The sequence below is a fragment of the Hippocampus bargibanti genome, linkage group LG01, assembly GCF_051943395.1.
Source record: "Hippocampus bargibanti isolate YZ-2025 linkage group LG01, ASM5194339v1, whole genome shotgun sequence".
NCBI lineage: Eukaryota > Metazoa > Chordata > Actinopteri > Syngnathiformes > Syngnathidae > Hippocampus > Hippocampus bargibanti.
In genome coordinates, this window is record NC_142734.1 from 15,005,559 (window position 1) to 15,018,762 (window position 13,204).

Below are 13,204 nucleotides of genomic sequence, written 5' to 3' on the forward strand. Positions count from 1 at the left end.
GAGCGAGAGTGACGTCAGCTGACTCGTCGGAACGTAGTGGAATGTTTGGGATCCCAAAACAGACACGTACTAACCAAGCAGGATGTTTATGCACAAATCAAAGAAAACACAGCGAGTAAGAAGGCAGGGGGTTATCCGACCCGCTTACTACGCCAAAAAGCAAATGGCACACAAGGGTGCAAAATTACGCAGGGGCGCAGGGAAAATACCTCGGACCGGATACACTCGCGCATCGAAGGAAGAGTCCAGGTACGGTGGCGAGTTGAGTCAATCATCCGGCATTGGCGAGGTGATTGCGAACCGTATAAATGCCCCGTGTCCGTGATTAGAGAATTGACAGCAGGTGGAGAACGGCCGGGAGAGGCAGCCCCCCCCTCCCCCGCTGTCAACTCGCAAGTGACAGGAGCAAAGAGATGGTTTCGGTGTTCGAAAAAAAATCGCTTTTCGAACAGAGTCCTGGAACGAATTATGGTCGAGAACCGAGGTACCACTGTATTCCCATATCCACTAAATTAGAATCATTAACAGCAGTTTTCTGCAACAAATTGTCAGTACCCTCTGCAGACTTATTCGATTGTCTTTAAAAAAACAAGAATGTTTGTTTGCTGCCTGTTTTTAATGTCTTTTAGAGTTTTACTCCTGTTCTCACGCTTCATATTGCAACCATCCACCACGTTCAATGTAAATAATGCAATGCACCATGGGTAAAAGAATATTCAATGATCTCTTTCAGCAGTTTTCGCAGGATGACGGAAAAGCCAGAGATATCCTCGGCCACAACTTTGGAACACACTGAAACAAATGCAAGATGATTATGACTAGATATTGGTAAGGCAAATGGCAGACGAAAAAAAAGTGATGGAAAACAAACAGTTTTCAATTGCTGTTGAACTAAATTTGTTTCTTTACCTATTTTAACAGAAGCATGTCATATGTAGCGCAGATCATGTAGCAATATGCGCTTATCGGCATAGACTTAAGCCGGTGCTGGTGCAGTGGAGTTTCAAAGTAGCGCCAGTGGCTGTCAAAATGTGTAAATGGAGCAAGGGCACGGCCCAGATGCATCCCTGTAGTACATTGATATAATAACGCGGGATTCTAAATGAGAAGGTAAACACCCATTTTTTTTGGGCTAATGCTTGCAACCAAACCACATGGGACGTGTTGCTTTGCTAACAAGAAAAGTCTGCATAAATGAGTAAAACGGAAAAAATAAAAGTGTCTCAAGTGTTTTTTAGCAGCGTGTGAACTCATTCAATCCAAACATATTACCCACAAACCCGAGGCGGACCCCATCCTCCCGCCCCCACCGACCGCGGTATGAGCTACTCGCTGAGTAGGCCAAACAGCCACAGGATGGGAGGACGCTTACCAGCGGCACACAAATTCTGTTACTTCTAGTGTATTCCGATCTGCTTGAGGAGCCGCGGTCGAGTAGTGCACGTAGCGACTGTTATTTACGCACTCATTACGATGCTATGATGACTCAGGCATTAAAAATGTGCTTTTAGCCCACATTAGCAGAACCTCTCGCTGATGACTAACCATGAAGGCAATCTGATTGGCTCGTGTCAGCCGGTTTAATGTCAATAGTAAATTGGAGGGCTCATTAGGCGAGTCGCAGGACGCGGCTGCGGGCGCAGCGAGGCAGTCATGTAAAAAAATAATGTCTATTAGGAATCATTTAATCAAGGATGAATTAGAATGTAGGCCCAATTATTTGCACTGGGCCGCCTGTCAGGAGGCTTCTCTCTGCCAGCGTGCGCTGTTTAAAATGCAAACCGAGACAACGACGCACATCAGCAGGGACTGCGCATAATGGCGGAGGGATTAGAGCGGCCAGGGTGGTCTTGGCCATCATTGGTCAAAAGGGAGCTCAGCAGCACACAAGTTGACCGTGTTCCATCATAGAGTCACGTGACTTGGTTTGCGGCTGATTTATGAAATGTCCTCCAGTAAATCGAGCTCCAAAGTCGTTGAGTCTCATGTGGGGTGCTCAATCTTTGTCACCATTTTTGTCCAATTGCGTGCGGCTATATTCTCTCAAGTCCAATGTGTGTTATGATCACAGAAATGGTGCAGGAGCAGCAGGAGAAGCAGCAGCAGTAGTATTACACCCCCCACCCCGACATTGCTTTGACCCAAGGGGGCAATTATCTTGTGATGTGGGGTCCCCCCTCAACCAACCCCTTTTTCCTGGCGGCCCCATCAAGTCCCCTGAGCCCAATCCCACCACCCTGCCATGGCGTTCGCCGCACCTGACACCCTGCACCTCAGATTAAAAGCAGCAGGTCTCATTTCAAATCTGTTGGTGCATGGCTGGATTTTTCAGGATTTGGGACAGTGGGAAAGGTGGGGGTCCACATTATTACTCTGAGCTTGTATTCATTGCTATCACTGCAGTCAGAAGCAGGCTGAATTAATACTGGCTGGAAATTCGTCATTTACAGGGACCCCAGTTAACTCATTCACTGCCATTTACAAATTTATTCGGGAAATGAAAATATGATGTATAGCGCCATTCCCGAATTTGTTTGGGTTTTGTTTTTCTTGCTTGGGTGCTGATAAAGCATTGGCCAGACCTCTGGCAATGTTTTTTGTTCCTTCCACAAAGGGCAGCATATCCCTTTTTTCCATGGTAGCGCTTTGTTCCAGCTTCAGCTGTTGTTCAAGCACTATATAAACCAGGGGTGTCCAAACTACAGCCCATTTTTAATTGGCCCGCAAGAAATTTTATAAACAGAATGGAATATGGCCCGCACTTCAAATTTTGCCCGCACTTCTAAATTTTAACACCAGGGGGAGCTACTGTTGATCAAGGCAGTTGCTCCACCAAAAAGGCCAATCCCAGAAGAAATGTACCCGTTACTAAACATGGCAGAACCAAAGAAGGGAAAGGTAAAAAGTGAGTGCAGAAAATTTCAGACACGGTGGGAGAGTGAATGTTTCTTCAAAGAATTCAAGGGGAAGTGTGTCTGTTTGATCTGCACTGAAACTGTGGCATCGAAGCCGTATTTCGACATTTCGACGGTGACTTTGTTAAACGATGCATGATGAAGGCGGCTGAACTTGTATGTTCCGAGAAGCGACAAGCTTTTGCCAATATTAGCCCGACGAGGAATACTATAGCAGAGAGGATTTATTGCATTTTCCGTGGCATTTGATGAGAGCACTGACATCACAGACGTGGCCCAACTGGCCATATTTATTCGAGGAGTTGATGAGACATTGACTGTTACTGAAGAGTTTCTTGAGTTGGTGCCAATGATGGACACCACAACAGCCAAGGACATTTTCGGCTCTGTCGTTGCTGTATTGGACAGAGTTGGAGTGGACCGGTCCCGCGTTGTCAGCCTGGCTACAGACGGCGCGTGATCCATGTTCGGAAAGAAAGCAGGTGTCGCGACAAGGTTCAAAGACAAAGTACAAGCCCTTAATGGAGGAGATTGTTTCTGGACATTTCACTGTATTTTGCACCAGGAGGCATTGTGTCGCAAGTCGCTGAAAATGGACCACGTCATGGAGGTGGTTGTTCGCACTGTAAATTTCATCCGGTCCAGAGGTCTGAACCATCGTCAGTTTGACAAACTTCTCAGCAACATTACCCACAGCCAGCCATAGCACACTTTAATGTTAGTCAGCAGGTTAACAGCAGTACTGTTCATACAACTCCATAAATTTTCAGTATGTATTGTATGTATGTTTCATGTACGAAGTTTACAGATTTACAGGACAGGTGAACACTTTCTTCATTACACGTTTAAAATCACTCTCCGTTTGTAAGGTGTACGCAGGGATTACATTTAGATTTTATATGCGTATGTGTAAGTGGTTTAAAAATTCCCTTCCTTTAAAAGTCTCATTTAATCTTAAAGTGCATTACTATATTTTTCAGTACCAATTAAAGTTTTGTGCCTTTGTACAATCAGTGGGATCAGTTGCAATGCATATTTGTGAATGATAAAAGTAAATTGCACATTTCTCTAAGGAAATATGAGGTGTTTCATGAAATGTTTTGTAAAAGGATAGTTCATTAAATGTCAATATTTTCCTAATGTTCTTGTGCTTCTTTACACCAAAACAAAGGAAATACATGATATTTTTTCTATTTTTAGCAGAGTATGGTATAATTTTAATGGTCCGGCCCACTTGACATCTCCCTAGGCCGTATGTGGCCCGCGATGCGAAATGAGTTTGACACCCCTGGTCTAAGGTTTCTTACGCTGCATTGAATGTTTATGTAGTCATAAAACCCAATATTCTGTGGGTCCTGGAATTCAAGTGACAATGACAAAAACCTTGGCACTGGACTGGGCACATTTTTGCACGTCTGGCAGTGAATGAGTTAAGAAAGGCTCCATTCTTTCAACAAAGTCATACCTGTCTGCAGGGACCAACTTTATCTTACATGCTAAGCCACACAAGAGTATTTCTCTGGTTCTGGTCTGAGTCAAGTGCTTGAATGCACAGAATATCCGCAACAAACATGAACAGAACCAGGCCAAGGCCAGCCTCTGGGAAAACCCGCCAAAGGTCATTATTTGGAAGGAAAGGACACGGCCGCACATCACCTCTGTAGTATGAAAGCCAGGAGGGCAGATTTGCGGAGCTGTCACTTGCTGTCCGCCGTGGCCTATTTAACACGCAGCGTCAAGTGGAGCCTGACTCAGGCCCAAGGTGCTGGTCGTGCTGGTGTTGCCATGTCACTCCACAGATAATTAAAACAATGAGCCGCGAGACCAACAACACAAGCATGGGTGCCGCTGTTGTGGGGATGAAAGCGGCCGAACCCCGTGGCTGTTCCACCACGGGCAGTGAGCCCAAACTTTGTCACGCCCTCTGCTGTGGCATCAGCTGTGGCGCCGATACCAGCGAGCGAGCCAGCTGAGGTGAGGACGCTTGACCGCAGGCAGCTGGGGGTTAATGGAAACGTTTAGACGATGGCACAGTCTTTTTCTGCTTTGGACCTTGGAGAAAAAAATAGCAAAAAAAGCCGAGAGCGCAGCAGAGGTCTGGAGCTTCATCAAGACAACGTCAACAAGTCTTCGAGTAGTGGGGAGCCGAGTCCTTAAGAGTCTTACTGATGCTAATGTGACCTAGACTAGAAAATGTTGTGGGTGGGCTTATGGTGAGCCGTGAACGGTGGCTACAAACCAGAGGTTGATAAAGAGACGATGACAACAGCTGGAGACGGGCCTGTCACATATCTCATTGGACAGGGGCGTGATCTCCATGAACATAATTTCTCCCTCTGGCCAGACCAAGCAGTCAGCAAGGGGAGGAGGAGGAGATATTTAATATAGGCGGCCATGCTAATGCACCTCCTTTGCCAACCCTCCTCCATTTTCCCCTGGGCTCCCACCATCCTTCGCCATGCTTTTCTCTTGACTCCTTCCATCTTTTTTTTGCTATCTGAGAGATGTATGCAGGGGCGACTCCTCTTTTTACGCTACCACCTTGTTCTTTCTTTATTTTGCTGAGTCAGCCAATTTCCTTGCCCAATCAGACCCAAACGTCCAAACAAGATGTGATTTGAAGGTGTGGGAGTGAGCGTGTGTGTGTGTGTGTGTGTGTGTGACGGTGGGGGGGGGCAGACCTAGACAGACAGGAGGTCAGTGTAATTGCTGCTGGCCATATTTAACATTAAGATAATCAGGCCATTAATTACCCTTTGGATCATTAACTCAGCCACTTGCAAAATGAAATTTCGGCCTCTATTACTCACTTGAGAGACCATGTGTGGGGGTGGGGTGAGTGTTCCATCTATCTGCCCCCCTTCCTTTCTGCTGCCTGCAAAAATCCAGGCTCCCCCTTTGTGGCGGAGGAGCTCCAGTGACGATTGTGACAATATTTGACTATCATATTTTTTGTATCCCACAGGAGTTGATGTTAAGGCATGCTTGTAGCACGAGCAAAACAGTCAATTCATAGGCTGTCACTAAGACTCCATAAAGTTGTCTAAGCATATGAATGAACCTTATGAAGGATAAGCAGGCCAAAAAAGGCACTTTTTTCCCCTTCGGGCTCGAGGAATGTGTCAGGAGACAGGCAGATCACAGAGAACTTTACGACTCAATACTTGTGCTGATATAAAATACAAGTGTTAAAACAAAAGGCCCTCTCAGTTTTTTCCTGTACATTTCATGGATATCAAAGGTCAAATGTTGAGCAAGCCTCAGGTTCATTTTTAGGTGTCAAATTCAAATGTTTCAAGTCACCAATGCAAAAATCAAGCAATTGGCTTGACTGCTCCACAATTGGAGCAGTAAATGACCAGTGTTTCTGCTCAGTCTAAGGTTTTAGTAGCACATGTTTTAGTAGCGCGTGAAATGAGAATGACGTTCAAGTGAGTAGAGACAGAAGTCATGAAATGGGCGGGGGTGAAATCAAGGCACTTAAGGAATGGTCTGATAAATACTATTGACGGGCTGGTGAGTGATGCAGCTGCAGTGGCGCGTCTCAGCTAAATTGAGACAATATTGACTTGCTCTAATCTCTTCAGGGGGAAACATATATCAGATTAATAAATAAATAGGAACATGAGCAACAAGAAAAGCGTTAGCGCTGTGATGGACGAGGGTTAATGGGACGTCAATACACCCAGTGTGTGTGTGCGCGTGCGTGCGCATCGTCGATAGCTGGCTGATAAATGGCCATTTGCATTTTTACCGCAGCAATGTGTGTTACACTCTTTTGCTCATTTGTACTCTTGGTTCATGTCAATGTATTATGGTGGGACTCTGACTTCCCGGGTTGAAGGTTGACATCAGGGGACACCAAACGACGGCCCGCGGGCCTTGTCAGGCCAGTCAGCACATTTGGCCCGGCCCCCTGGACAATACCAGAGATGCTATCAGATGTTTTGCCTATTTGGCCTCCAGAAAAATAAAAAATCCTTTTAGTCAAAGGTTGGTTTTCGATCATTATCTGTTCCTATTTTAATCAATGTAATCAATGTACAGTGGGACCTTGGCTTACAAACTTCATTGGTTCCCAGACAGAGTGTGTAAGGCGAAAAGTGTGTATCCCGAAAATTAATTTCCCATAGGAAACCATTAAAATGAGAATAATCCGTTCCCAGGTCCCCATAAAACATAATTTTCTACTTTCTAATTTTCTAAGCCTTAAAACTACACAAAATATACCTTATTTTATGTATAATAAATGTGCTCTAGTATTATGATTAAAGAAATAAACTGTATTGTACAATAAAGTCATTTTATTTACCTTTGTGATGGTCGTTAATGGCTTGATGGAATGGAGTGTCCGGTTTCCTCAGCATTAAACACTTGATGAGGAACATTGGCTTCTTTCACCATCTTGAGGAATGATCCCTTGTCGGTGCTTTCTCTGTGATAATTGTATCTAGTTATAGCTGGGTTGATAGCTTTTTGCATCAAGTGTACAGATGACTTGTGCGGGTTATTTGTGGAGCCTGAACAAAAGTGTGAGTGTGAGAATAGTGAGAAAATGGATAGGAAACAGTTAAAATATCCCATATATTTTAACTGTTTTTCTCTTCATTTGCTCACTATTCTCACAAAATATCCCATATATTTTACCTGTTTTCTATCCATTTTCTCACTATTCTCACACTCTCACACTTTTGTTTTTTTGTTTCAAACTCTGTCAGCTCCCTTTCGTGTGTGTGTTTTCTCACTCACTCTCTCTGTCTGCCTGTCTCTTTAATGTTTAACCCCCCCCCCTCCCCCCAACTGCTAGGTTCTTGACCAATCACGTGGCTTTAACCGGAGACGGCATTTTGTTTTTTTGGAGAACGGCCTCACTCTCTCTCTGTTTGTAACCTGATCCCCCACTGCTGCGTTCTTGACCAATTACTTGGCTTTAACCGAAGACTGGGGCGGGGAATAGAGGACAAACACGGTGCCCACCATTTTCTTGTTAGGAGAACGGGCTCGTTCTCAAACGACACATCACTCATTGTGGCAGCTCCGCGTGTATCCCGAAAAATAGTTTGTCTGCCAAGGTAAAATTTCCATAAAGGTAACGTTCGTAAGCCGAACAGTTCGGAAGCTAAGAGGTTTGTAAACAGAGGTCTCACTGTATGTTGTTTATAATCGTGATTGAAAAATAGAAACACGCCTGCTCACAATAGAACTCTAAAGGAGTCGGTCACAATGCGACGCAACACAAGAAAGTGACGTGGAGGATAGTCCAGTGGTACATTCAGGTGAGCTCAGTTTGCCGCTCTATTTGGTCCCAGACCCGTTTTCTCTTGTAAACCTTCCTGTCAAAGAGTGAACGGAATAATGGCGAAAAGGTAAGGTAAGAGAAAAATTGATTCAGAATGCAGGGTATTTAACCTGCAGTGGATAAACGATTATTTTTATGTTCAATGCAAAGAAAAGGCTGTTTGTCTCATCGGTCAAGAGGCGGTGGCGGTATTCAAAGAATACAATCTTCGCCGACATTATGAATCCCGTCACAAAGACAAGTACGATAGCTTGCAAGGTCAAATACGAGCAGACACACTCTCAAAGCGAAAAGTGGACTACTATCTCAGCAGAATACATGTGTACGCCAAGCTCAGCTGAAGAAGGCATCCGTTCGGGCCAGCTTTCGGGTTGCTAAGCTGATAGCAAGCAGCGGTAAGCCTTTCACGGATGGAGAGTTTGTTAAGAAATGTATGGATGTTGTCGCGGAGGAGTTGTGTCCCGAGAAGAAAGATGCATATAATGCCGTAGGTCTGTCGCCGAGTACAATCACCAGACGCGGTGAAGTAATCGGGATGAATGTATATGCCCAGCTGCAGCAGAAGAAGAAAGAATTTGACATTTTTCATTAGCACTGGATGAGAGCACAGACATGCAAGACACAGCGCAACTGCTCATTTTTATTCGTGGAGTTAGCGCAAACTTTGAGATATGCGAGGAGCTGGCAGCCCTCCAAAGTCTCAAAGGGACTACAACGGGAGAGGATATTTTTGACCAAGTGTACAAAACCATGGAGAAGTTGGACCTGAGTTACAGAACTGTGATGGTCTGAAAGTCTCATTGACTTCTATGCAGCCCTCCCAAACGACACATAACCAAACATCAAAAAACACGCGATGAAAATGTCCACAGTTTTTGGCAGCACATATATCTGCGAGAAAACCTTTTCTGGCATGAAACTGCTGAAAACTCCGATGATATCAAGATTCACAGATGAACATTTGCATCAGTGTTTGAGACTGGCTGTAACTAGAATGGAACCTGATATTCAACTTCTCACCAGCCAGATGCAGACCCACAGTTCACACGGATGAACATACAGAGGTAAGCTCACTTTTCTGACTTGAATGAGTCATTCTGAGCATAAACAAATATAATCATGATAAAATCTACTGGGATGAAATCCATCTTTACAGCCATACTGGTAGTGAAATGTATTGTGCTGTGTAGGTGCTGTATCACCTAGTTCACTTTCTCAACCTGCTTCCTTTGTGGTTTTCACAGGGAAGTTGATGAGAGAGAGTGTCTACAAGCCGACTGGAACCTACAAAAGGATTATAAAGAAGGAACACAATAACTTTAAGAGACTGCTCATATGTGTCAGAGAGTTTCTGCTCTGACAACTGAGCTGAACTTTTATCTGTTAAGATTGTGCATGGCACAACAGAAAGTTAATGTTCCATGGCTTTTTTTTCTATGAAGAATACAGAGAGAGTTATTTAGTTATTATTTATTTCATAAATCTTCTTTTCCTTTCGGCTTTTCCCATCAAGGGGTCGCCACAGCAGATCAGTGTCCTCCATCTTTAGAGGTTTGATCCGCATGTTTGTTTTGGCCAAGCTTTTACGTCAGATGCCCTTCCTGACACAACCCTGTATTTATCCGGGCTTGGGACCGGCACAAGAAGACTTATGTCCCTTTGTGGCTACAGAACAAGCAACTCGCTCAGTAAAAAGCAGTGTTATAGTAGTAGTGTTATTTATTTCCTGTTTTTCTATGAAGAACCCAGAGAGTTATTTACTTATTATTTATTTCATAAAGAGTGTTATTTATTTCCTGATTTTTTTTTTTGTGAAGAACTCAGAGAGGGTTATTTAGTTATTATTTATTTCATTATTAGTGTTATTATTTGTTTCCTGACTTTTTTTCTGTAAAGAACCTGGAAAGGGTTATTTGGTTATGTGTGGCTTTCCGGAAAACACATTTTTTAAGCTCCCCTACGATCGTCACACCTTTTCTGTTACAAACTGACACCGGCCCCCCATCACAGAAGGGAAAAGTTATGTGGCCCTCACAGGAAAAAGTTTGGGGACCCCTGTTTCCATTGTAAGAGCATGTCCTGCCACATCTCTGAAGTTATGCTGCCATAGATGGGGATCCTTCCTTCATCAGCTTTTCTCTATCTCTTTCCTTTTTATCTCAGCCCATGTTTAAGAATGCAGGGGTTTGCTACATGAAAAGTTATCGCTTCACCATCAATGCAATCTAAACCATGGAAATTGTAGAGAATAGTGGTCCTCCACGATTGGAGTTGACCCTCCCCTGATGTAGTTTGTTACCAACCTGATTCACTTTGTTTTTCATTCTCCACCATGTTTGGTGGTCTCTGTGTCATACCACCTTCACATTCATCTGCATGTTATTAGCAGAGGTGTTGGGAGCAGACCAGTAGCTGTCATCATGGGACGATTACTGTTGTTGATTCAGCTGTTGTTTGCCCATTGTTCACTTGTCTTTCAACCCCTGTTCCCTGTCATCATTCATCTGCCCTGTCTCTCACTAATGTGTGTCTCTCAGCTCATGATAGGGCGGCGCCATAGAGCCTGGATTCGGTTGGGATTTTTTTTAATGCCCATGTTGCCTAGTGTTAGCTCTTGTGGGGTTCAGTATTTCTAATGTAAAAGCCGTGGTTCTTGACCTGCTCAACATGTGAAGTGCCTTGAGATAATTTCTGTTGTGAATTGGCGCAAACTAACACCCGAGTGCAGCAGCGTTTCCTACCTGCTGGCATCTGGTCCTGGTTTCAAGTGACCTTGTGAGTTGGCCTCCCATATGCTGTTGGCAAACTCATTGCCGATGGCCGACATGACCTTTATGAGTTCCAGCGGCCACTCATCAAGGTCCAGAGATCGTACCCGGGACAGGTGGGTGCCCAAGTTCCGGTGGATGCCTGAGCACTCGATACATATCAAAGCACCGAGGTTGAGGCTGGCCCAATCTGGATCTGCGAGAGTCAAAGCGACACTATTGGTGAAACTCTACCCTACGAGTAAAAGCATTTTTCTCTATTTCTGACATACAATTTAAAATCCACAAAAACTTACTCCAAAACATATTTTATACATTAGTCACACATTTAAACACACACATGCACCAAATAGCAAGCATAAAATGTAGATACAATCCTCTACGGATCATAGTACCTACATTATGGTGGACATTCAAGCAAGCGCTACTTACAAACACATACAGAGCAGAATCTGTGCCAAAGAATGAACCACATGTGAGGATATTTCAAGACTGATATTTTCAACCAAACCATAGTGTATAATTCCCAGGCATCAAGTTAATTGTCCCTGCTTGGTTAGTCGGGAATCCTTCCATGTCTCTTTGCTTCTTTTAATTAAACTGAGTCTACATTAAGTTGAGCTCAATGCTGCCTGGCATGTTGTGGCATAATTTGATACTAAACCAAAGGGACAACTCAAAATTTGGACTTGCCTGTGTACTGTAATCAATACGTGAACAAAAGCTTGAAATGCCACAATATGGTGAGAGTGCAAAAGGTGACTTACAATCTTCACAGTACATTCAACAAAAACAATGCCCTCTACTCACTTAGAGAGTCGCAGTCGGCACAGCGGCTATTTCCACGAATGCTTCTGATAGACTGCAGGGCCATGGCCTCAGTCTGGCTGGTCAGACGTGACTGGAACGATGACACAAATGTCAACACATCACTGATGTGGTTACAGAACCATTCTAAATCAGAAAACACATGAGCGAAAGCACATTATGGGACACTTACTTTGTTTTTGCTGCTTTCACAGGACTGAAGACTGGCCAAGATCTGACCCTCGATGACCTGCACCCAGGCGTCTCGTTCCTCATACGAAGTGGCTTCAAAATGCCATGTTTGACCCGTAAGTGATACAATGATGAACTCAAAGTTCTCCTCTTGCTCTGTTGAGTGTGAGAAATAGGACTAAGGATGAAACATATACCTCTATTCCAAATAATGTTTGAGTTTTTTTTCTGCCTTCTGTGTTTATTTCATGTGCATAGTTGGGAAGACGACCAAGTCAACATGGTGACAGGGCCAACTTCCTCAGTGCATTCCTACACTTATTTTTGAGTTGTTCCTGAGTACGGGTGTTGGTGTGGCGGCTGACTTGAGCCCAGTTTGAGTTTAACTCATTCACTGCCAGATGTGCAAAAATGGGTCCAGTGCAAGGGTTTTTGTCATTGTCACTTGAATTCCAGAACCCTGAGAATATTGAGTTTTAGGGGCACATAAACCTTCAATACAGTGTTAGAAACCTTAGACTCTCTTCTTTCATCAGGAAAAAATAGTTAATTCCTAAATGATATGGGTCTGGAGTTATATGAGCTTGAATTGAGGGTGATTGTCAAAATATAATGCAATACATACATATTGGTTTATATAGGGCTTTAACAACAGCTGAAGCTGGAACAAAGCGCTAACATGGAAAAAAGGAAAATGCTGCCCCTTGTGGAAATGCAAAAACATTGCCAGAGGCCATGGCCAGCGCTATATTGGCACCCAAGCACGAAAAAACAAAACCAGAACAAATTTCAATTCCCGAATAAATTTGTGAATTGCAGTGAATGAGTTAACATGCCATCACAAACGGGTGCCAGAAAAATGAACACATCCATCCATTTTCCAGACCGCTTTATCCTCATTAGGTTCGCGGGGGGTGCTGGAGCCTATCCCAGCCGTCTTTGGGCACAAGGCAATTGGTTGACAGCCAATCGCAGGGCACACGGAGGCAAAAGAATTTAGGACTTGAGGAAACTCCTTATCACAGGAAGAGGTCATTAGCCAGGATACAAACTTATCAGTTCATGGGAAAGACAATGTTTTATTGCTTACAGCTGTGGTGTCCAGAACATCCAGAGGCATCAGAATCAGAATCAGAATCAGAATCATCTTTATTGCCAAGAATGTAGAACACACAAGGAATTTGTTTCCGGTAGAACATGGTATTCTAATCAAGAAAACTATG

At 43.9% G+C, this 13,204-nt stretch overlaps 1 protein-coding gene across 4 annotated transcripts in view; it reads right to left on the reverse strand.

Annotated features, from left to right (window-relative positions):
* Positions 1-13,204, reverse strand: part of agap1 (ArfGAP with GTPase domain, ankyrin repeat and PH domain 1) — an 86,716-nt gene that overhangs the window by 12,189 nt on the left and 61,323 nt on the right. For all 4 annotated transcript variants that reach the window (XM_088998797.1, XM_088998807.1, XM_088998780.1 and 1 more), the window contains 3 exons: positions 11,983-12,137; positions 11,793-11,883; positions 10,956-11,178 (listed from right to left, as the gene is read on the reverse strand). In XM_088998797.1, coding sequence (XP_088854923.1) covers positions 10,956-11,178; positions 11,793-11,883; positions 11,983-12,137 — 469 coding nt within the window. The remainder of the gene's footprint in view (positions 1-10,955; positions 11,179-11,792; positions 11,884-11,982; positions 12,138-13,204) is intronic.